This window comes from Neomonachus schauinslandi, chromosome 15 (assembly GCF_002201575.2).
Source record: "Neomonachus schauinslandi chromosome 15, ASM220157v2, whole genome shotgun sequence".
In the NCBI taxonomy this organism is placed as follows: Eukaryota; Metazoa; Chordata; class Mammalia; order Carnivora; family Phocidae; genus Neomonachus; species Neomonachus schauinslandi.
In genome coordinates, this window is record NC_058417.1 from 9,410,023 (window position 1) to 9,434,607 (window position 24,585).

A 24,585-nucleotide genomic window follows, 5' to 3' on the forward strand; every position below is an offset into this window, starting at 1 on the left:
CCCTCCGATTTCCCCCCTTTCATTTTTCCCTTCCTGCTATCTTCTTCCTCTTCTTTTTTTTTTTTTTTTAACATATAATGTATTATTTGTTTCAGAGGTACAGGTCTGTGATTCAACAGTCTTGCACAATTCACAGTGCTCACCGTAGCACATACCCTCCCCGATGTCTGTCACCCAGCCACCCCATCCCATGTTTAATCTCTTTTTAAAACTGAGGGGCGCCTGGCTGGCTCAGTCAGAAAAGCATGTGACTCGTTTTTTGTTTTTTTTTAAGCATGTGACTCTTGATGTCCGGGTCGTTAGTCCGAGCCCCACGTTGGGTGTAGAGATTACATAAATAAACCCTAAAAAAAAAAAAACAAAACCCTGAGATATAATTGATATTGTATTATTTAATATATAATTACTATGTTTATCATTGAAATACAATATATGAAATTGAGATGTCATCGTTATTATATAATAACAATGTGTAAGTTTCAGGTGTACAGCTTTGCTTTGAATCATCGATGTGGCCGTATGGTTGCATTAACCAACACCTCTGCGCCTCCCATTGTTGTCATTTCCTCTATCCGTGGGAACAATTACGATCTAGTCTCTTAGCGAGGTTAATGTTCCTAACAGTTTTGTTGTCTGCAATCATGGTACTGTGTATTAGATCCCCAGGACTTTTTTTTTTTTTTTTTAAGATTTTATTTATTTATTTGATAGAGAGAGAGCATGAGCGGGGGTGGGGGGAGAGGGAGAAGCAGGCTTCCCCCTGAGGAGGGAGCCCAGTGCAGGACTCGACTCGATCCCGGGACCCGGGGATCATGACCAATCCCAGGACCCTGAGATCATGACTTGAGCCCCCTGCCCCTGGCCACCACCATTCTACTTTGTGTTTCCCAGTTTGGTCCTTTCTAGATTCCACATGTAAGTGAGGTCATCCAGTATTTGTCTTTCTCTGTCTGACTTTTCTCACTTAGCATAATGCCCTCAGGGTCCATCCATGTTGTTGCAAATGGCAGAATTCCTTTTTTCTAAGGGCTGAATAGTATTCCATTGTATGTATATATTTACATACCACATCTTCTTTATCCATTCATCCACGGACAGACACTTAGGTTGTTTCCGTCCCTTGGCTATTGGGAATAATGCTGCAGTGAACATGGAACTGGTAGCCTGTTTTCATTTCCTTTGGGTATATATCCAGAAATGGGATTGCTGGATTGCATGGTGGTTCTATTTTTAATGTTTTGAGGAAATTGTGTGCTCTTTTAAAAATTATTGAGGACCTCAAAGAGAGATTTTCTTTATGTGGGTTATATCTAGTGGATGTTAGCTACTGTATTAGAAATCGAAACAAAGATATTTTAAAGATTCATGTATTCATTTGGGGGCACCAGTTGGTAGAGCATGCGAGTCTTGATCTCGGGGTCGTGAGTTCAAGCCCCACTTTGGGCATAGAGCTTACTTAAAAAAAAAAGATTCGTCTATTTATTCTCTTTTTTATTTTTTTTAAGATTTTTTTTATTAATTTATTTGAGAGAGAGAATGAGATAGAGAGAGAGAGCATGAGACGGGGGAGGGTCAGAGGGAGAAGCAGACTCCCCGCCGAGCAGGGAGCCCGATGCGGGACTCGATCCCGGGACTCCAGGATCATGACCTGAGCCGAAGGCAGTCGCTTAACCAACTGAGCCACCCAGGCGCCCCTCATCTATTTATTCTTTTTAAATTAATAATCTTGCATGTGAAAGAAATAAAGTTTTACAAAAATAACTACATTTTCCAAAAGAAAAACATTTTTTTTCCCCTGAAAGAAAGGCCTTTTAATGAGGAGTGTGACAATGATTCACACTTTTGTGAATCTCTTTAATGTGTGGCTTTAAGAGAAGACAGCTGGATGCTCGTACCAGCCGCTTCTGCATTGGGTCTCTGGCTGTGGGTTGTTTTGGTTGAAGTCTGCAAAGAAAATCTAGGTCGTGCTGATAGGTCATTGGAAAAGAGGACCTTGCAGGGCCCCTGAAAGGGACTGGAGACCACACTTGGAGAAATGCTGATCTAATGCTGATCTATGTGGGTCTCAGCTCACTTTTTGGAAAGCCATACCCCTAACCTCAAGCCCATCATCTCTCTTCCCATTGGAACGAGTCCTTAAACCTGGTTCTTCTCACTCAAGTAACAGTGGGGACCCCACTTAGGTGAGGTGGAGTGGGCTGGCCCATTGGCCCCCTTGGTCCCCTGCGGGTGACACTCCAAGCAAAGTTGCCTCTGGCAGAGACCCAGGCACTGGGTCTGATGTTCCCAGGTTTTCTGATGAGGAGCTCTACGCGCACAGTTCCTAGCGATGGTGCTGTTTAGACCATCCTGAGGAAGCGCTGTTCCTTACTGCCTTGTACCTTGCAAGGCAGACTAGCCCCTCCCAGGCCAAAGCCATGCCCAGGGTGGCCTGAAGGAGCTCTGTGTGCAGGCAGCGGGTGCTGCTCACCTGTCCCTCTCTTTGTCCCTTCCTGAGAGCCGGGGCAGAGCCTAGCATGGGAGCAGCTTCAAGTGGGGGCAAAGTTGTGATGCAGGCGTCTCCAATAAATTCTCCTTGGGGAGAGGGGTGGGGAGAACACCCGGGAGGCCGGAAGTGCCCCGAGGTCCTTGGGACGCGTGAAATATCCTCAAGCAGCACAAGCGTTCGTTGGTGGGCCGAGGTGGGGTCAAAACAAAGAAATACAGCAATAAAACATGCAGCAGCCTTCGGCCAGCCAGTTTTCCCTGTTACTGCTTCTCGCAACTTCCAGCCCTGGCCCTTCAGGAGCCCCACCCCAGCTGGAATTCACAGGGAGGGCGGTGGCATGACTCACAGTGACCCAAAGCGCAGTGAGCAGGGCCACGTCTGCCTTCCTGGGGGGACCCTCCTCCCCACTCCCCTCCTCCCTGCTCCCTGCCTGCCCCCACCCCCCCAAGCAACAGCTGGGTGACCCCAGACAACAGCAGGCCCGGCGCCCAGAGTGACCACGAGGGCAGGAGAACATGGAAAGGGGCCGGGGGGTGGTTCTGGGAAGAACATTCTGCGTCTTCCCAGACCTGCCCCAGCCTCTGGCCTTCACAACAAGGCTTTTCTCGGTCCTCCCCAGATGGACGGGCCTCTATGGGCAGGGCTGGTAGGAGGACAAGAGCCCAAGCAGTCGGCCAGGCCAGGGTTTTCAAACTTTGCTTTGGCCACAGAACTGCTTCTGGGGGTTGCTTTTGTTTTGTTGGGGTTTTTTTGTTTTTGTTTTTGTTTTTTTCTTAACCAAAGGGTGGCCAGCAGAGCTGCTCTGTCAAGAGCTGGGCCCCAAGCCTCGCAGACTCTTCTGGCCTCTCTCGTGTTTGCCATCAGCCCCCAGATCTTGAAAACATGAAAACACGGTTTGGTAACTACGAGTGTGGCTCATCGGCCCATTTCACAGATGGGGCAACAGAGCCCAGGAGGGAAGGAGTCTCTTGCCCACTGACTGACAGTGTGTCGGGGATTGGGTAGAACTGGAATGTGGTGCTTTCTGCAGGGGCCCTCAGGGGACAGGGAGCAGCGACAACTATAACAGGAGACCAGCATGGGACGGGGTGCACGCTGAGCAGAGGGGTACACGGGGACAAGGAGGGGGAGGCAGAGGCTGATGTTCAGGCAACAAGTCACAGAGGGGCAGCCCAGCCTGCAGGACAGACAGGAAAGGAAGGATAAACCTATCTCCGGTCCTTCTCCCATGGCCACAAATCCAGCCTCTGACCATGGCAATCACCACCCCTCCATTTCCGCCCAGGGGACCCTGCCCTTCCCTCACCTCCCCGCCCCGGGAAAGGGGAGCCTCGGCCCTGTGACACATGGGGCTTCCGAGACCCTAGAACAGAGGCCCATTGACGCCCCCCCTTCCTACATTCCCAGCCTCCTCCTGCCGCAGGGAGGGTGGGCTGCACTTCTGCACATTCCTGAGAAACAGTTTGTGCTTTGAGATCCCACGGGTCCAGGCCCTGCTGACCTAACTCCCAGGTTTTCCAGAGAGGGAGGGTGTGGCTTTTGTCACATTCTCAAATGGGTCCGTGGTCCAAAAAGAGGCCACGAACCACTGCATGAGGAGAGGAGGTGTCTTGCAGAGGGGAGGGGGTGGAGGGAAGGATTGTGGGGCGGGGAGAGCTGTGTCAGTGATATTCTTCTGGATGGTGATTCTTCTGTCTGGTGATATTCTGTCGGAGGCTTTATGTGTTACTTGGTTTTATTTCTCTCACCTACCTGTGATGGTGGGTCGCTGGCTCCATTTTACAGATGAGGAAACTGAGACTCAGTGACATGAGGTAGCTTGCCCAGGACACAGCCGTGGCCGAGGGATGGAACAAGCCAGGGTAGGGACAGAGGCCCAAGGTGGTGTTGTATCTGGTTCCACAAAGGCCTTCAGCTCTGGAACCGGGCAAAGCCTCCCTTTGGGAAGCCTCCCTTTGCAGCATCCACACCAGACCTCGAGCCCCTGCATCTAGGTCCCCAGGAAATTATTTCGGCAGCCAGAGAATCCGACGCAGGGCTTCTTGCCTCTGAGGGTCCTTCCTGGTGAATGGAAAACAAGACCCCCAAGACTGGTGTCCGTTCCTTTCTAACAAGGAGGAGGGAGCAAAGTGTCCTTACCGTGGTGGTGGGTAGGACCCGGCCGGAGGACAGGTTCAGCAAGTCTGAGGCCCAGTCCCCTCCAGATTACCCCAGCAAAGACCCTTTCTTTCTTTGCCCTTAGAAATGTCAGCCACCAAACCTCAGGGCAGCACCTCCACCCTCCAGCCCCGCTCCTGCCCAACTCACTCCCGTGGTAAATACGGCAGAGCAATCCCAAAATGGGCCCCTGGCTGAGGCATAGGCCCACCCCCACCATTCCTGAAATTCTTGTTTAAAACATCTTTATTGGATGGGCACCTGGGTGGCTCAGTTGGTTGGGCGACTGCCTTCGGCTTGGGTCATGATCCTGGAGTCCCAGGATCGAGTCCCGCGTCGGGCTCCCTGCTCAGCGGGGAATCTGCTTCTCTCTCTGACCCTCCCCCATCTCATGTGCTCTCTCTCTGTCTCATTCTCTCTCAAATAAATAAATAAAATCTTTTAAAATAAAATAAAACATCTTTATTGGGGCGCCTGGGTGGCCCAGTCGGTGAAGCGTCTGCCTTCGGCTCAGGTCATGATCCCAAAGTCCTGGGATCAAGCCCCGTGTCGGGCTCCCTGCTCAGCGGGGAGCCTGCTTCTCCCTCTCCCTCTGCCTGCCTCTCTGCCTACTTGTGCTCTCTCTCTATCTCTCTGTCAAATAAATAAATAAAATCTTTAAAAACAAATAAAAATAAAAAACATCTGTATCATATGTGATTTTTTTCTTTCATTGTTACTGGGATATAACTGAGTTAGAGCGTTGTATAAGTTTAAGGTGCACAGCATAATGATGAAATTACATACGCTATGAAACGATGACCACAGTAAGTTAACATCTTCACCTCGTATAGTTAGGGGGAGAAAAAAAAGGAAAAAAACATGTTCTTTTCTTTGCCATGAGAACTTTTAGGCTGTGTACTCTCTTAGCATCTTTCGAATCTCCTACGCCGCAGTGTTAACTATAGTCATCATGTTGTACATTCCATTCCTGAAATCCTGGGCCTTAGTTTCTCCATCTGTAAATTGGGAATCATGATGCCCAGCCTACTTGCCTTAACAAAGATTTCTAAGAATCACCCAGGGAAGGTGTTTGGAAAAGTTCAAGATCCCCCACTGACATGGCAGGGAGGGAACCCCTGCTGGGACTCACCCATCAGCCACATATTTCGTGTCCCCAGGGTGCTGGACTCTGGCCACCCAGCCTGTGAGGCTTCCTCCTCTGGGGTAGCTCCGCATGCGGCTTGGGGGCCTAGGGGTCTGGAGGGTGAGGGCAGCAAAAGTGGGTCTCCTTGCTTTCCCTGTCCACCCTCAGTGGCCCCCTTGGTCCTCAGGGTGGGCTGGGGGCAGGAATGTCATCATTCCTATCACGGTCTGGTCTGGGCAAGGCACCAAGGACAACAGGAACTGGGGAGAGGTGTCTGAGAAAAGTCACGGTGTTTACCCATGTTCTTTCACATCTAGAGGGCATGAAGTTTATTCTAACCCTCTAGGGTAGAAAACCATGTTTCTTTGCTTCTCTAAAGCGATTAATGCTGTTTCAACTTGACTGGTGGGGAATTCAAGCTTTAGTCATGTTTGGGGAGCCTGCTCTTTCCCTGGGGTTCTGCAGGAATCTTGGGGGTCTTATACAGTCCAGAACATTTGGAGCAGGGCCCCTAATCCACACTGGTGGGTCCTAATCCACACTGGTGACTATTCTTGGCCAAGTCCGTGGGGTCCTTTGCTGGTGGGCAAGGGTGTCTGCAGAGGCTCCCAGCGGGGGCTCTCGGTGTGTGGTGCCCCCCAAACCCTTGTCCCTCCTCAGGCTTGGGGAACCTCTGCCCCCACCCCACCCAGGGCCCCTTTCCCCCAGAGTCCCTCTCCTCCCTCCTACTTGATATCCTTTCTAAAGGAGCCCTGGGGTTTTCTTCTGGATGCCTGGCCACTTTCCCTTTCAATCCCACAATCCAGAACCCCCACTCCCTCCAAGGCAAAGGAACACTGAGGTTGGGTCATCTACATAAGAAGCAGTAAAAATGACCTCAGAAGCATGAAAAAAACAAGTATCAGTACATAGGACCCTATCAGAGAGCAGGGGGGTCACGACGCATGCCATTTCCAAGGTTTGCTCTATGTGGAAAGTACCATGACCAGCCCACCTTTGGCTTCGTCCTGGGTTGGGCGGGGAGGTCTTCGTCCAGAGGTCGGAGGGCTTGGGAGACATGCATGCACTGGGAAGGCCATCTCTACAGGAGTTTTCCTGGCCCTCTGGAGGAGGTTCTGAGATGCTTTCTTGCAGCTGGGAAAACTTCTTGAAGGGGGGTCTCCTCCCTGGCCAGGGTGTTGGTGTGGGGGGGGGAGCCCTAAGTCACCTCCAGGGGGCTGTTCTGGGCATGTTGGGTGGGACTCAAGGGTAGGGCCGGGCCGCCCCTGACCTCTGGGCGTCCTTCACTCTTGCAGGACCTGGGCATGGAGTCGACCTCTCTGGACGACGTTCTGTACCGCTACGCCAGCTTCCGGAACCTGGTGGACCCCATCACACACGACCTCATCATCAGCCTGGCCCGTTACATCCACTGCCCCAAGCCGGTAGGGCAGCTGGGCCTGAGCCGGCCACCTCTGGGGGTGTGAGGCGGGCGCCTTTCTGGTCAGAGCAGCTCAGTGTCCAGGGAGGGCTGGTCGGTACAGCCCGGGGCCCAAGGAGGACAGGCCAGCAGGGCCCGAGGTGCCCGCCCTGTCCTAAGTAAGGCCCAGCATCCACTGGTGGGGGCTGCACATGCCACTCTCAGCCCAGGTTGTGTTTGGCCGCCGGGGGTATTAAATCTGGACTCATTGCCAACATTTAAAACTCAGACTGTTTCACACATTTCTCCATATTCAGCTGCCCTCGAACAATGGGACGCTCCAGCAGCATGGATCCCCCATTTCTATAGCACTGGAGCTGAGTAACCACCCCCGTGATGCGGGGCCAGGACCGCGATGTACAGTTGTGTGTCTTGCACCCTGCACAAAGACAGGCAGACGCCGAGGTGGCAGGAGACAGGTCCGATCCAGCCCTCTCTCTGCCACCAAGTTACAGGCACTGGCGCAAGGCTGTGTCCATCCAGAGGTGGACTTTTTCTTATTTGCACAAAGGTGCCATGTAAATCCAGCAGTGACCCCGCTTGGTGCTCTCCAGGATGCCTCAGTCCCCAGCACTCCCAATGGCCTTCCTCTCTGAGGCTGAATGTCATTTTACACTTTGCCCATGCCCACATCTGCCTGGCTTCCAGAGCAGAGAAGGGAAAGCTCCGCGGGCAGGTGCTGCTTAGCCAGCTTCTGGATGGAAGGGCCTGCCCCTCTTCCTCGCGGGGTGCCGGGCCAGCTTAGCCAGAGCTGCCCATCGTGACCCCGGCAGGGAAGGGGAGGGCCAGTGTGGGGCAGGGCAGCTCCACTCTGGAATGTTTCTCTCCCATCCTCAATTTCCAGCAGCTTCCAAAAGAAAGGCTTCCAGGAAGCCAGAGCAGGACCCAGGACTGCCTGAGGGAAGCTTCTGCTTCCAGAGTAGGATTGAGGATAAGACGGAGGAGGTGGTGGTCAACCCCACCCTTCCCTTGGCCAGACACTACAACATTGCTCTGGAGCTGAGCCTCCATCTGGGCCTTTGTCTAGGGCCTTCTCTCTGGCTCCTGGGGCTGTCTGGGGCCAAGACTCTGAGGTGAGGAGCGAGCTCTGAAGGGCTGGGAGCCAGTCTGGGGCAGGTGTGGGGGTGGGTTGGGGCTGGTGGTGGGATGCAGCAGAAGGCAGGGATGTGGGGCTCAAATATGGGATGGTAAGAAAAAGCGGGTAATGAGGGTTGGCAGACTGGGAGCCTCAAAGCCTGGGGAGAGGGGCTGGTGCCAGGAGCCGCCAGGAAACCAGCTGGGCCTGGAATCACCTTCACTTCTCATTCCGATTCTATCTGGCTCAGCTCGGGGAAGCTGTGAGCAGGGTCTGTCCGAGGCCTAGCAGGTGCCAGACCTCTCTGCCTTTTCTGGAACATGAATTCACATGCCCACGGGTGACGGGGTGACAGATCACAGGGCACTCGAAGCAGCTCAATTGGAGAGATGTTATTTTTATGCCCACTTTAGAGTTGAGGAAGACCAAAGTCAGGTAATGAAGCAATCTGCTAACGGGTACACCGCAGGTGTGATTTGGGGCCCAGTTCCGGGCAGAGTGCAGGCTGGTGCTCGGGCGCTGGACCCCTGTGCTCCCAGTGCTCTTGGCGGGGGAGGGGCTTGTGGGGCTGCATCTGGGCTGGAGGAGGAGGGCCTGCCTCCCTCCACATAGGAAGGGCCTGCAAGTGGGTAACTGCCCATGCCAAACCCACAGGACACGGGAAGGACAGGTGGCCCAAGGGGTTCTGGGCTGAGATCCATCCCCTCCCGTCTGGGTGGAGACTACAGGGGCCGTACCTGAGGGGTCTGAGCTCAGGCTGCTACCACACGTTCCCCCTGACTGGGTGGCTTAGAAGCAACAGAATTGTGTTGCTCACAGTTCTGGAAGCTAGAAGTCCAAGATCAGGGTGCCAGCCAGTAAGGTCCAGTTCTGACGAGAGCCCTCTTCCCAGTTTGCAGATGGCTACCTTCTCGTTGTGGCCTCACGATGGTAGAAAGCAAGCCAGCTAGCTCTCTGGCTTCTTCTTATAACCCTCATGACCTCATCTAATCCTACTTTGCCCCCTAAATGCCCCACCTCCAGACACCATCACCCTGAGATGGGGTTCAACCTATGAGTTGGGGGGTGGGGGACACAAACATTGGGTCCCCTGCCTGGGTGTAGCTTTCTCAGGCCGCTTCATTAGCTGAACTGTGTTTTCCTCAACTCCAAAGGCGAATGACAATACCCTCTCCTGGAGAACCCTTTGGAGAGTTCAGTGAACTGATTCAGGAGAATGTTCCTGGCACAGCTGAGCACCCTATACACAGACGCTAAGCTGTACCTAGTCAGTGAGCACCCACCGTGGGCCAAGCAGGTTGCTCAGACCCAGCAGGTCCGTGGTGGGACACTGAGGCAGGGAGTGGCCTCAGAGTCTTGGAGAACGAGGGGCCGGCCTCTGATTTCCCGATTGCCAGAGCCAGCCAGGGGTGTCAGCCCTGTCGGAGGCCCCGGGGCCTGGCTGGTTCCCCTTAGCCATACCCAAGGCCATGAGGCAGGGGAGGCCCTTTGGAAGGACTGTCCTGGTTGTGGTTGAGGCCAGGGTGGGAGGTCCTGGTTCTGGGGCCCCGGAGCTGGGAATAAGGACAGCCCCTGATTGCACCATCCCCAAAACCTGAGCTGGCTCGGGGCTGGCCAGGACTTCCTGTTCTTAGCTCTTTCATCTGAGAACTTCAGATCAGAGATGTCAAGACCATCAGCCATGAGGGGCCATCGCCCTCAGTGGAGACATGAGACAAAGGAAATAGCCCTTCCTCGTCCAATCTCGGTGAAGCATCCACCAGACCAATAACTCCACCAGCAAGATGACCCCCTCAAATGAGTCCCAGCCTACTCAAAGTCCCCTCCTGTGTCCCAGCTGGACATGGGCCTAGGCCCTAGAAGGCGGTGGGTCTGTGTGTGCCCCGAGAAGGAGGGGACAGGCAAAACCCCATCCCTCCCATGACTGTGTGTGATCCATCCACAGCCCAGCTTCCAGCTCAAAAGTCACCCCCCTCTTGGACATCTCTGCCTGGGTGTCCCTGATTCGCCACCCCTCCCCCACCCAAAACTCATCCCACCATCAGCACAGATCATGTAGCGGGAAAGTTCAGAGACCCCTTCCTTCCCTGGGCCCCAGCGCCAGCCCCGCACATCCCACCATGCCTCCTGGCCCTCTGTGCTCCGGGAGCAGCCAGGGAGCAATCTGCAAGGGAAATTGGATCACCTAAGTACCTCGCTGAGAAGCCTTCCACGTGGGTTGGTGTCGTACTTTCACTAAAACCCAAACCCCGTTCGTGGCCCCGCCTGAATCTCCTGTCTCATCCTCTCCACTCTGCTCACTCGGCTCTGGCCCCGTGGGCCTCCTCTCGGTTCCTGGAGCATCCAGGTCCTCTCCTACCTCCAGGGACCTTGCTGCCACCTCTGCCTGGGCTCCCCGGCTCCTCCATTCAGGCTCAGCCTCACGGTCGCCTCTCCAGAACCTTCTGTGACCAGCCTCGCTGACACAGCTCCCCCCCATCAGCCCGTGCCCTGTTGACGGCTTCATTTCACTCACTGGTCTCCCAAGTCATCTGGCTTATTTATTTGTCAGCTGGCATATTGTCTGCCTTCCCCCATGCGAACAGCAGTATTGCCAAAGGGACAGGAGATGACATCTGTCTTGCTCGTAGTTACATCTTGCATCAGGCAGGGCCCTGGCGGGAAGCGGGCCAGCACATTCCATTGTGAATTTTTGGGAGTTTAATAATGGGACTATTTCCAGGGTTGTGGGCAGGAGGAAGGAAACCAACGGGGGATACTGAGACACCCCAAAAACTAGCAGCAGTAGGAAGCTGTTATCAGAAAGAGGCCATGGGTACAAGCCATGACCGGAGCCATGACCAGAGCCGAGAACACCTTTTCCAGAATCGTGCTGTATTTTCTATTGTGTGTAGCAAATGACCCCAGAACTCGGTGGCTTAAAACAGTCGACATTTATCCCTGTGCAGTCTCTGTAGCGTGACTAGGTAGTTCTAGCTTAGGGTCCCTCAAGACAGTGGCCAGGGCTACAGGGATCTACAGGCTTGGCAGAGAGTGGCAGGCCCCCTTCCGGGCTGGCGCATTCCTTGGCTGCTGACAGGAGGCCCCAGTTTCTTGCCATGTGGGTCTCTCCGTAGGACCGCTTGAGCTTTTCTCACGATGGGTAGCTGGCTTATCCCAGAGCAGGGGATCCAAGAAAAGAGGAAGGCAGACACCACAGTGTCTTTTATGACCTCGCCACATTCTATGCATCGCCCAGATCAACCCTGATGCAGTGCAGCAGACTACGGGAGGGAGCAATGACAGGAGGCGAGGATCCGTGGGGGCCGTCTCGGAGGCTGGCTGCCACACCACAGGCTAAAGCCGGGAGGGTGAGAATGGGAAGGATCTTTCCTCCTGCCCTCGGATCTCACTCCAATCACTCTCATTAGCTGAGCCCAACCGGAAGCCGGGGCAGGAGGGCCAGCGGTGCTGTCTATAGAGTTCAGCCTTCCAGGCACCGAGAAGAGCAGAGAATGGACCCAGGGTAGGGAGTAAAGGCAAAGCCCAGCAAGTCTCCCCATATCCGGAGGAGCATCCAGCTTGTAGGAGGAAGGACATTCAATATCTGATGAATGAATTTATGAATGAGTGAGGGAAGCCTTTGGGCTCCCAGTAGCGGCGGGCTGTGCTTGTTTGGGGTCTGGGGGAAGCGTACAAAGGGGCCTGGGGAAGCCAAGATGGCAGGTGGGAGTCACCATCTGACAGGTGAGAGGTGGAGCAGGGTCCGGGTGCTTGTGGGACTGCAGTCTGCCTTGAGCATCTTTCCTGATAAGTCAGTGAGTGTCCCTCAGGGTCCTCTCCAGGGCCCTGGGCAGAGGCGGGGCGGGGCGGGGGGGGGGGGGCAGTGCTGCGGGCCCCTCGCTCCACCCTGCGAAGCCCAACCACCCCAGACTTGCATCATGCCCCTCTCCTTCCTTCTTCCTTTTCCATGGGTGGCAGGAAGAGCGGCAGAATTGATTCCACAAACTGCCTTTGAGCCTCGGGTGTGGGTGAGGGTTCTGTTGCGCGTCAAGCTAGGAAGAGAATTTATCCTGATACCCAGGGGCCCCATGGGGCCCAAAGGCAGCCAAGCTTGGAAGGAGGGGCCACAAGGACAGACGAAACGCAGGGCAGGCATCTCTCCATCCCTCCTCTCGGCTCCCCCGGACCTCCCTCTCCATTCTCGGGGCTCTGAGTCTACTCGGCGGCGGCGTCCAGCCCTGGGAGCGGACGGGGGTGTGTCTCGTCGCCAGGAAAGGGCTGGTAGGCTGCGCTCTGCCAGTGCCCGCTTCTGGACCAATCAGCTGCAGCTTGGCATGGGGTCTGGTTGCCCAAAGGGGCTGCTGGGCCTCACCACTTTGAGCCTCCCTCCCCTTCCAGCCCCTGCCTTCCCCACCCTCTCCTTCTCCAGCTCTGAGCCAGTCCTGCTTTGTCCTCTTCTCCGTGCGAGGGAGACCTGGAGGGGGCTTCGAAAACTCCACGGAGTTGTGGGGGGGGGGGCGGAATTAGATGGGCTTGCAAATGATAGAAACACCTCGAACCCACCTAGGCCAAAGATTTATCACCGGGAGGGCAGCGCAGGGCGGGATGGCAGGTTGGGAAGGATGCCAGCCTCGGAGCCGGGCTTTTGCGTCCTGATTCCATCTCACAAGCTGTGGGGCTTGCCAGTGTAGTCAGCTTCTTTGTGCCTCCGTTCCCTCATTTGTAAAGTGGGGGTAATGGTAGCGCCCGTTTCATAGGATCGTTGCGAGTTACGGGATTGTGAAGAGCTCGTGCAGGAAGCGCAGGGGCGACGCCTAACAGAGCAGAGGCGCAGTAAACGGTAGCCGTTGTTCACGTAGCCCAGACGAACAGAAGGGAGCTCTCACTTCTGTGAGGACACGAGCTCACGTTGCGTCTCAAATCGCCTGTGAGGTGACCGTATCTGTTGTCCTTGTTGGTGAGGAAACAGGCTTGCTCAGTCTCCCAGGCGGGGAACGGCCGTGCGCGGTCAACCCATTGCGGCGCCCTGCACACAGCTGCCCCCTTGTGGCAGTGCCGGCGCACTGCGGCGGCTGCTTTGCCGCCTTTTCCTCTCTTTGTTTCTCTCTTCACAGCCCAGGCCCAGAGGATGACACCCCCCTCCCACGCCCGCCGCCCCCCGGAAGTGGCTGAACGAGCAGCCGAAGCTGAGTTGGAGCAGGTGCCGTGGGAGAGTGGCGATGTTCTGGTCCCGGGGTGGTCCCAGGAGTGAAGCTGGGCCGACCACCCAGTGCCACCTCTCCCTCCCTCCGTCCTTCTTGTCTCTGAAGCTTTTGAACTGGTGTTTCTCCAACTTGGCGCCACAGGAATCATCCGTAGAGCCTTTAAAAAAAAAATCCCTGCGTGCAAGATGCCCACCCTTGCTGGGGGTGGCCCAGGCAGGGTTTTTAAAAGCTCCTTGGTGATTCCAGGGTGCAAGGGCCCCAAGTGAAGAAGCTCTCAATGCGCCATCTCTGCTGTCACCTCCCATCCTCCCTTTGGCCTCCAGAGTTGGCCTTCACCGGGCCCCCCCATGACCGCCCCTCCCTGAGCCTCTTCTGGCCAAGGCCTCCTCACTGGAGTCCCGCCAGCCCTTCTTCTCCTTGGTGCCCTTGGCTACACTGTGCCTTGTCCATCCCTTCAGGTCCGGTGTGTCCTCCCCTTTCCCCCGTCAGCTCATTCCACGGCCAGGGGGTAAATCAGAGGCTGGTGAATGTGTCTTGAGCCCCAGCCTCATAAATCCATTTGCATCTCCCAGGAGGGGTCCCTAGGCCCCTCAAACTCCACGTGGTTCCAAATGAGCCGCGCATTCCCCTGTCCTGCCTTTTCATCCCCTTCTCTCCCGGAGCCCCTTGCCTTCTACCCAGGTCCCAAGCCCAAAGCCTGGATCCTTCCTTATCCCCGCCCTGCCCACACCCTCTCCATCCCGCGCACTGGCAGTCCAGTGTGCGGGCCCCCATCACTTTCGGGGCTTTCTGCAGGCCTGGCAGGGGTGCCCCAAACCACACAAAGCAGATGGGACTGGCCCTGAACCACTCCCTGTCAGAGGGACAGTCCCAAAATGCAAACGTGATCCTGCTCTTCTTCCTCCATTGAGCCCTTGTCTGCTTTTCCTGCTTCCCATCTCACACACCCGTACGAGGAGGCTCAGCAAGAAACTAAGCTCTAGAATCAGAACACGGCAACCCAGGGAATGCGAGTGTAATCGCCTGAAGCGACAGGTGACATTTATCAGACAGGCAGGCTGGGGCAGGAGGAAGTGAGGTCCTGGGAGAACCAGAGACCAGAGGTGCTGTCTACACCGATTCTATTCCGTCTTGAGCCTCTGTCTCCTGGATCCCTGCTCAGATGCTTCACCTCTTCGGATCCTCAACACCCCCTTTTCCTACCTCTTCTCCCTCTCGTCTCCCGTCCTCAGGGTCTTCTTCTCTTGCCTTTCCAACAGCTCCAGCCCTGCTCTCTATGCCTCAGTTTCCTCCTCTGTAAAATGGGGCTAATGAAAGCAGTTCAGCTCTGGGGTGTTGTGGGAATTCCATGAAGTCCTAGCGTAAGGTCCGTGTGCAGCAATCCAGGTGACAGATGACAGTGGCTTGGACCAACGTGGTAGCCGTGGAGGTGGCGAGAAGTGACCAGACCCCAGATTGTCCCCTGCTCCTGTAACACCCCCAACACCCAAACCTTTGCACACATTTCCTCCTCACTCGGGGATGCCTCTTGTTTCTTCTCTCCATGCAAATATCACGAACCCATCCGCCCTGAAAACCCCAACGCACATGTGAGCCTTGGGGGGAGGAGTCATCCCCTTTACCCTGCCAGAGTTTTGCATGTCTTTGTTGCTCTTCTAGTTACTGAGGTAGTGAGCATTCCTGCAGAGCTTGCTGTGAGCTGAGCTACAGTCACAGCCCTCTGCAAATAGTGACTCATTGCATTCTCACAAAATGCCCCATGAGTTGGGTTCTGTTATCCCTTCACGGAGGAGGATTGAAGGTCAAGTGACTTGCCCAAGGTCACAGAGGAGGTAGCAAAGCAAGGGTTCATATCCACACGGTTTATCTCCGAGTCCATGCTCTTAAGTACTTAATATGCTGAGTCTCCATTAGCAGAGTGATGATGGTAACAACCGTCAAGCTGACCTTTATTGAGTGCTCACTGTGTGCCAGGCACTGGACGTGAGCTTGTGGTTGAACTTCACACGCTCTTGGCACCCCCCTCCCCCAGGGCTTGGTGACTGTCTATTGAGTTGACTTCCCTTGGGATGGAGATGGAGTCTCTAGCATCTCTCTGCTGCACACATTAACCCAACGTAAGTTTGTCAGGGCCTCCATAACAAAATACCACTTAAACAACAGAAGTTTATTTTCTCATAGCTGTGAAGGCTGGAAGTCCAAGATCAAGGTGTTGGCAGGGCTGGTTGCTTCTGAGTCCTCTCCTTGGCTTCTCCAGGGTCCTCACATGGTCTTTCCTCTATGCGTGTCTGTGACCTAATCTCTTTTCATGAGGACACCAGTCATTTTGGATTGGGGCCCACCCCAAATGACCTCATTTTAACTGAATTGCTCTCTAGAGGCCCTATTTCCACATATAGTCACAGTCCGAGATACCTGGGTTGAGGACTTAAATTTAAGAACTTGGGTGGGACACAATTCAGGACATAATGCCCAGGGTTTCGCAAAAGCTGACGGGCCTGCAGCGCCTGGCTCAGTCGGTAGAGCATGCGACTCTTGTTCTCGGGGTCATGAGTTCAAGCCCCACATCGGGTGTAGAGCTTATTTAAAAAAAAAAAGAAAAATGTTAGGGCACCTGGGTGGCTCAGTTGGTTAAACGACTGCCTTCAGCTCAGGTCATGATCTCAGGGTCCTGGGATCGAGCCCCATATCGGGCTCCCGACTCAGTGGGGAGTCTGCTTCTCCCTCTCCCTCTGCTGCTCTCTCACTCACACGCTCTTTCTCTCAAATAAATGAATAAAATATTTTAAAAAATAAATTTAAAAAAATGCTGATGGGCCAGACAGATTACAGTAGATGAATGAACTGTGCTGGAAAAGACCTGGACTCCTCACTTGTTTATTTTCCCACTTGTGACATCATAAAAATATTTCCCTTTCTTCTTCTTGCCTAGAACAATTGCCTGGCACCTAGTAGGTGCTCAGTAAACCTTTGTTGAGCAAACGAGTGAGCAGAACGGCCCTGGCCACTGGGGAGAGGCAGGGACCATGATGAATATTGGATCAGGGATCAGCCAGCACTCAGCTCTGGTCAACTGTCAGATTGTGAATGTAGAGTTTTAGATCAATCTCAATTTTGCCACGATAGCAACTAATTTGCAGAAACCAGGGAGAGCCATTGTGCAGATCAATTTGCAAGCAACTGCTTTCTGCTAAGGGGGCCCAGCAGGAGCCAGCAGAGCAAACGTCCTCCAGCTCAGCCTGGGGGTGCCATGCTCATCCCATGGAGACAGGAAGCCAGAGGGGAGCGCCTGGTCTCCCCGGCCCGTTCCAGTGACTCAGGGGCCTCCTGCCTGTGGTTGTCTCTGCAGGAAGGCGATGCGCTGGGCGCTATGGAGAAGCTATGCCGGCAGCTGACCTACCACCTGAGCCCCCACTCCCAGTGGAGGCGGCACCGGGGGCTGGTGAAGAGGAAGCCGCAGGCCTGGTGAGTCTCAGTCACCTGAGCCGGATCTTCCCTGCCCCCGCCCGGCCTCCTCCTAGAAGGGCAGCCCAGAGCGAATCCATGCCAGGCTGGGCTACACAGCACTCCCTCCCAGGGGTGCATGGAGGAGCTAGAGCCAGGGGTGTTGCCTTGGAAGGTGCCTGAAGGAGGTGAGATTGAAGGAGAGTTCAGGGTTGGGTGGAGAGAGGAGCCAGGAGGGCATTCCGGGTGGGCATGAGCCATGAGGGGAGCTGCCGGTGGGGCCCTCCCTGGTCTGTGGGTTGGGAACCGGGGAGTCTGGGCCCATTCAGAAGGGGTGGGTGGGGAGGAAGACATGAGGCCTTCTGATTCCTGGTGTGCCAAATGTGGGCACTCCCACTGGATCCCCTATTTCTCCTGGATATCTCCTAGGTTGACCCAGACCCCAGCCATGCCCCTGGGCCACGCAGCAGTGAGAAGCCTCAAGGGTTTTTATGGCCCCCTGAAGAAGATTGGGGGTTTGGGGGCACATGGGACACAGAACCTGTGGGCGGAGACAGCTAGCACCGTTGGAAGCAAGTAAAGGGGAGCCTAGGACGTTAGGCTTTCTGGAGGGAGCACCCCTGCTTTTCTTGTACATGAGCATGGGGCAGAATGGCTTGTGTCCTTCCCCTAGACTGGGTAGGGACAGGACTGCCCTCCCTCACTGACAAGAGCTCTGGTTCCTCTTTCCCTTCTGGACTCTTCCACCCCGAAGCCAGGAGAGGAGCTGGATCCTGGAATGCATCCCCAGGTGAAGGAAGAGAGTGAGTCGAGGATGGGGCTCCAACTGGGCTGAAGTCAGGAGCTGTACATGGGGACAGAGCAGAGCCGGAGGACCCGTGGGACCTGGAATGCCATGAGGAGTCTGTGACCTAGTTCTTTAGGGTTGAAAAGCTAGAAACGTGAGCTCTGCTGGAATCCAGGAGCCTCCTCTTCTGTCTCCCCAGCACTCCTGCAGGCTTCGTCCATTCATTTCAAAAGCCTTACTCCCCTCGGGAGGCTTCCCATCACACTAGCCAGTGCCTAGGACAGTGCCTGACACACAGCAGGAGCTTAAAAACCCCTGCTGAAGGAGTGAATGAGGTAGGGGATGTTACTGTTGCCATTTGACTGGCCACGATCACCCAGCTGCTAGGGGGCAGGGCTGGATTCAAACCCCAGGCTCAGGTTGTTAACCACACGCTACCTATCTCCGAGGTGTGATGGGTCTGCTTTATTAGTGACACTGACCACAGCCAGTCCTTCGGTCACCCTGAACAAATGCCCCGCAATGTTTCAAGCACTTAGAGGTCACGCTCTGAGAGGCAAGAGGAGGAAGCTGTAAGCAGCCTTCCAGCTTCAGATCTCGAGGATAGAGACTTAACGTTGTTTTGCCAAGAGGCAGTCCAAGGCGTGATCCTTGGGCTGCTAATGTTAACCTGTGTTCTTGAAACAGGCTGTGAGCCCCCTCTACCTTCCTCTCTCCCACTGTTAGGACCCCAGGGCTTGTCTGGGGTACCTGGAAATGGGCAGCTCTGGCCACAGAGCATGGACCAGGAAGAAGAGCAAGGAGTACCAGATGGCAGGGAGTGGAAGGGAGTGCAGAGCCCTGAGCCTCCAGGAGTCAGCAGCTACCGCCCCCCCCCAGGCTCAGAGCCCCTGCACCCTCCCCTAAGGGCTCTCCCTAAGGATTGCCCATCTGGTGGGCAAGACTGTCTTGGAACACAGGCCTCAAGAGACTTTGTGCTGCTCTTGGGGAAGCAGGAAGCTCAGTCTAGATGATTCATGTCATCAGCAAATATTCACTCATCATTCTCGTGTACACAAGGCACTGTTCTAAATGCTCTGCATCCATTATTTCTTGTTAACAATTCTGCGGTACTCAATTAGCTCCCTTGTTCAGGTAAGTAAGTGAGGCACAGAGAAGTTAGGGAACTGATTAGAGCTCACGCGAGTAGGAAGAAGAGTTAAGATGCAAACCCAGGCACTACGGCCCTAGAATGTACCCTTAGTCACTGCAGAAACCTCTGGGTCTTTCCCCCATGGTCCCTCAAGTTCTGGGCAGCTGGGCCCAGCCAGGCTGAGATGCGAGGTGGTGCCGGGGACCAGAGATCTTTGGTTTCTCCCATCCCTGGAGCCGCAGAGCAGAGTTCAGTGCTGGCCACTGCTGCGTCCAGAAGGCCGGCCCCACTTGCTTGAACCTGGCTTGTCGCTTCTCCCCCGCAGCCTCAAGGCTCTCCTGGCTGGGAGCCCTCCGGACAATACCGTGGACCTGTCAGGCATCCCGCTGACCTCCCGGGACCTGGAGCGGGTGACCAGCTACCTGCAGCGCTGCGGGGAGCAGGTGGATAGTGTGGAGCTGGGCTTCACGGGCCTCACGGATGACATGGTCCTGCAGCTGCTGCCCGTGCTCAGCACACTGCCCCGCCTCACCACGCTAGCACTCAACGGCAACCGGCTGACGCGGGCCCTGCTGCGTGACCTCACCGACACCCTCAAGGACCCCAGCAAGTTCCCCAACGTCACGTGGATCGACCTGGGCAACAATGTGGACATCTTTTCATTGCCCCAGCCTTTCCTGCTCAGCCTGCGCAAGCGCTCCCCGAAGCAGGGCCATCTACCCACCATCCTGGAGCTGGGCGAGGGCCCGGGCAGTGGGGAGGAGGCCCGCGATGGCACAGTGGGCCAGGATGACCCTGGGGGAGGCCCTCTGGATCCTGCCAAAGACCATGAGGGCAGGGAGACTGTAGGTGCAGTTCAGACATGACACAGAAGTGGGGGTCCTCACCAGGGAGTCCCGGTGGGGTAGGATGACTGAGGCAGGCGAGGGGGCCCCCACTGGGGGCCTCAGGCGATCACCCAAAATTGGCCTGGGCAGCCCCACTCACTGGAGCCAGACTGTAGCATCTGGGAAGGGGGCTGTGTAATTCTTCCCTTCAGTCCTCTCCACTACCCCCTCTTGTCAATCTCATCTGCCTTTTGGGTCCTGAGAAATCCTACGTGGCTTGAGGGGCAGTAGCCCTCAGCCTCCCCAGATTTGTGGGTGGTCTGTTTAGAGATGAAAGCTTGAGCTCATGTGGGTAAGAACTTATCCCAGGAATGGAGTGTAGTTTCGGCCCTACACCTAACCCAGTATTTCCTGATAGAATCCTTTTTTTCTACCCTAACACCTGGCTGAAGGAGGTTGGGGTAGAGGCACTGACCAGCTCCCCAGAGACTCCCAGAGCCTAGTCCCCATCTTAGAAGGTGGTCTACCTCTCCTCCCTGTGAAGCCCTGGGGGGTCCGAGGAACCACTTCCCAGTTGCAGCCTCCATTTAAGCCCACACTTCCACCGGGGATTCCAGGCCCTGCCCTGGGGACCAGCCACCCTCTACCCTTCAAGTGTCCTAGGATGCCCACATACACGGCATGCGCCCAGAAACCCCCCACCATCCCCCCCGACCCAGGCTAAAACTACCAGACCTTTGGTAGGGCTGCAGTGTTCCAAGTCAGAGTACTTCCCTTCAAAGGATTTTAAAGACCTTTTTCTCAGTTTCTGGTGGAGTCCCCAAAGAAGTCATCAAGGGTAACCAGGCTCACTCCCAAAAACCTATCATGGAAGGCTCCTAAAAAACCCGAGACCATGAAAATGAGGTTAGACTTGCAACTCTTAGCAGATCTAGTACCACCCAGCAAGAAAGCTAGGAGACAGGGAGAAACTAGAGGTTCCCAAGGAGTGTGTGAACAATGGTTTTCACCCTCTCTTCCCCCTACTCAAGACCTACCAGCTGAAAATCCCTTCTAGGCACAATAAGCCCTAGAACCAAGACAAAGGCTTCAGGTCCAGGGAGACTGGAGACCAACCTTTCTTTTACCTAAGAAAATTTAGATACCCACAGTGGTGACCAGACCACTCAGGCAAACAGCAGACAGCTGGGAAGCATGGCCTGTCCAGCCTCTAGCCCACTGACCAGTAGGTGAGAGCCCAACTCAGGAAGGCACCAAGACGGGCTGGGTGAAGAGCCACACTATGGGGACCCTGCCTGCCACTGTCCAGGTGCTTGGCTGAGCGTAGTACAGAGCTTCCGGAGGTAGGCTATGCATAAGGACACAGCCCAAAGGCAGACTGGAATCAAAGGTGTGGATGCCTTAAATGCTTTGGAACTTTTACCCTCAAGTCTAAAGTTGTTACAGAGGGGAAACAGCTTAGACTGACCATGGAGAAGCTGACAAGTGCTAACACCTGGACTGCTTATTTGACAGCAGTGACCAAATTTTTTTCTTCAAATACACATTTTTAAAAACCAGGACTAAAGACCATCCTTTATTGCAGTTTGTGGTAATTGCACAGAAGTATCAGTTTCAGGAAGAAATACATTTGCAGCTTAAAGAACTCAGTCCCTCACCTGACAGAACAAATTTATACAAAATTTACAGGTATAGAAGCTCTCTTTGGGCAGGGGAGCTAAAAATATAGTATTTATAATACATTACTAGAAAGCTCATGAATTCAATGACACCAACAGTGCCTATCCTAGCGTAATACCCTAGCAAGTTTGCCAAACACATTTGTTGGCTCTGTTGGTAAGAGAATGGCCTCTGAATCTCAGCACAAGTTAAGCATTGTTTCCACACCAACTGTTGAAGCCTAGGGTTTCAGTCCAAACTGATGGTATGGTGACCACTGGTCCTTGAAACTTCAAGTTCTTCCCCTGCTGCAGCATGGCTGACCATTCTCTGAGAAAACAGCCTGCAAAGAAACTAAGTATCAGTGTCACTTTCTACTCCACCCAACAGCTATTCACAGCATAAAAAGGTTATCTTCAGAAAACCATACGTTCACCACTACACAATCTGCCGGTAATTCCAGCTATTTTGGGTGATTTCATCATTTGATATCCTTTTTCTGAAAATCAATTTTAATGATACTAGCCGCTTATTCATTCCACCATGGGAGGAGGGGTCCTTGTCGATGGAAGCTTACCTCTTCTGAGGCTAAAGGGCTGCCGCCTCCAGCTTCAAAACTCCACACCACAGACCACCATTCTTGAGCACCTCAGCACACAAAACCTGGGGGAACGAATTAAGGCACCCCTAGATAGGCAGCAGAGGAGGAGGCAGAAAAGATAGCAGTTTTGATCATGATAGCCTCAAATACAAATTCCAGTTCATCTCAGGAGCCCTCAAGAACCTGCTGGAGGTGTTTTTTTGTAAATGAAGCCATGTTAAGTCCACACGTCCTAACTGGCTTCTCTAGATGTTGCAACCTCATTTCATCCCATCGTTTTAAATTTTTTTTTTTAAAGATTTTATTTATTTATTTGAGAGAGAGAATGAGATAGAGAGAGAGCATGAGAGGGGGAGGGTCAGAAGGAGAAGCAGACTCCCTGCTGAGCAGGGAGCCTGATGCGGGACTTGATCCCGGGACTCCAGGATCATGACCTGAGCCGAAGGCAGTCGCTTAACCAACTGAGCCACCCAGGCGCCCTAATTTTTTTTTTTTTAAAGATTTTATTTATTTATTTGAGAGAGAGAGAGAGAGAATGAGAGACAGAGAGCATGAGGGAGGAGGGTCAGAGGGAGAAGCAGACTCCCCGCTGAGCAGGGAGCCCGAAGCGAGACTCGATCCTGGGACTCCAGGATCATGACCTGAGCCGAAGGCAGTAGCTTAACCAACTGAGCCACCCAGGCACCCTCATCCCATCGTTTTAAACATCACACACCTAAAGCTGTCATCTTCAGGGATGAGGCAAGCTACACCTCAGGATTTTACAGCAGTGAGGTAACAAGAACTCCTGGGTTTCCTCTGCCCTCCGCTCCGCTGCCACCATGAACCATAATCAGTGTCTCTGGGATACTGTCGATAAAGGTCAAGGGCTACGCTGATGCAAGTTAATAGGTTAACCAGATCAAAGTGCCCCTACCCAACCTACCCGGAACTTTACATCATCTCTGTACAACTTTACAACAGCTATGCAATCTGTCCCACCGATCAAGCTTACCTCAAGGCAGGCCAGTGCTCACCCCCCGAACGCTCTGCTGCTGATCTCATCACACACTGCCGACCCCACACTCTTCTGCAACCTGGGTGAATAGACGAGAAAAGGTCACTGTTCAAACCAACCTACTCCAGGGCGGCGGCAGCTGGGGAGGCCTTGTTGACTGCAGTCAGCCAGGTACAGTTATCGTCAGTTATCGCTTCTGACGGCACTTCCTATAAGTGATATCATCAGAGCAGTCAACACCTCCCCGCTCCCCAGTACTGCTCCAGAAACCTGGAACAGGACCTGGGATTAAGTCACAATTGCTTGGGAACCAACCAGGACGCTGCATTTTAACTGGGAGTTTATCTCCGGCTATAGCTGCGACTGAAATAGTTCCAGGTTAGGAGTAGCCGCCTCCAATTTCCACTTGAGGCTCCATGCTATGTACGCAATTTTATGCACTGCCCAATGCATAAAACTGTAAAGTAGCAGCCGACTCCAGTGCATTTACTAACAAAGACTGAAAAACAAAGTTAGGTGTTACAAACCCTGCCCAGGCTGGGTCCTACCTCAGGGTGGGAGGCCGCTCCCGGCTTGAAGGCGCTGCAAGGGATCTGCCACCTGGGACATGGAGGGTGACACGCGTTAAGGGCAGGCTGCGGCAGCGATGTTCAACCAGACCGTTGAGGCTTCGGCGACTGCGGTCAGACACGCATCAAAGTCGTCAGTTATCGCTTCTGACGGCACTTCCTAATCCCAGTATCATCAGCACAGTCGGGCACGCCCTCCTCGCGGTCCCATTCCAAACCTCCCCCCGGGCCGCACTCACCCGGTCCTCCGGGGTTGGCGCACCCCCACGCCGGGTCCGGGGAGCGGGGGCCCGGCCATCGGGGACCTCAGGCTCCTGAGACGACAGCGGCGGCCCTGCCGGACAGACACGCGCGCGGGCCTTGAGCCTCGGCCCCCGGCGGCCCTGCGCGACTCTCCCCCACGGCGGCGCCCGCCCCGAAGCCCGGACACGCGCTTTAGGGAGCCGCCGTGCGCCCCCACGAAGCTTCCCGAAAACTTCTTCCCAGGAATTAAGAAGCCTTTAGCTCCTTCGCCCTTGCCGCCAGCTACTAGGCCCAACTACACACACCACTTACCTCCATTATCACGATAATAGAAAGGTCGCTTCAGCTGCGGCCCGGCCCTTTAAGGAGTCGGAACATTCCATTCCTCACAGGAGGGAGGTTAATACTGGCAAAGACTCACGGGAACTTCCAGCCCATTTGACGACGCAGACTCCGCCGCATCACCCCGGGACACCCCCCTCCGTTGGAGCCGGTGGTCTCTTCCATGGCCCCGGGAATTCTGGGTCCCGCGGCGCCCGGAGTGTTTCAGGGCGCATGCGCAGGGGCTGGAGGGACGTTGCGACCGAGGTCTCCCTTTAGCTGCATGTTTTGGGGCAGATTACTCAGCCTTTGTGAGCTTCCGATTGTTCGTGTGGTAAATGAAGCTACCGGCCCTGCAGAGGTTGTTCTGAGGATCACGTGAGATACGACACTTGAAACCCTGCAGAGCCTTGGCAGGCAGCAAGCATTCATAAAATAGTAGCTGCTTCTATCTAATTCTTCTTGCTGCCCGTCCGCTCTCTCCCCACGGCTATTTCCGAATATCCACCGAGGC

At 54.5% G+C, this 24,585-nt stretch overlaps 1 protein-coding gene, 1 long non-coding RNA gene and 3 other non-coding genes across 5 annotated transcripts; 1 reads left to right on the plus strand and 4 right to left on the minus strand.

Annotated features, from left to right (window-relative positions):
• The first annotated feature begins 5,442 nt into the window (after positions 1–5,442).
• LRRC75A (leucine rich repeat containing 75A) lies at positions 5,443–19,816 on the plus strand. The gene is made up of 4 exons (XM_021694521.1): positions 5,443–5,451; positions 7,067–7,195; positions 16,841–16,956; positions 19,180–19,816. Exons 1-4 carry the CDS (start codon positions 5,443–5,445, stop codon positions 19,718–19,720), a joined length of 795 nt encoding a protein of 264 aa, XP_021550196.1. The 3' UTR covers positions 19,721–19,816.
• A 1,056-nt stretch (positions 19,817–20,872) lies between these two features.
• Positions 20,873–24,068, minus strand: LOC123326743. The gene is made up of 5 exons (XR_006541289.1): positions 24,063–24,068; positions 23,747–23,841; positions 23,487–23,615; positions 22,936–23,017; positions 20,873–22,027 (listed from the first exon to the last, which is right to left on the minus strand). It is a non-coding gene; the product is annotated as an uncharacterized LOC123326743 (long non-coding RNA).
• LOC123326796 lies at positions 21,755–21,827 on the minus strand. The gene has a single exon (XR_006541337.1). It is a non-coding gene; the product is annotated as a small nucleolar RNA SNORD65 (small nucleolar RNA).
• LOC123326782 lies at positions 23,100–23,170 on the minus strand. Its single transcript, XR_006541323.1, has one exon. It is a non-coding gene; the product is annotated as a small nucleolar RNA SNORD49 (small nucleolar RNA).
• LOC123326783 lies at positions 23,620–23,690 on the minus strand. Its single transcript, XR_006541324.1, has one exon. It is a non-coding gene; the product is annotated as a small nucleolar RNA SNORD49 (small nucleolar RNA).
• Positions 24,069–24,585: the final 517 nt, after the last annotated feature.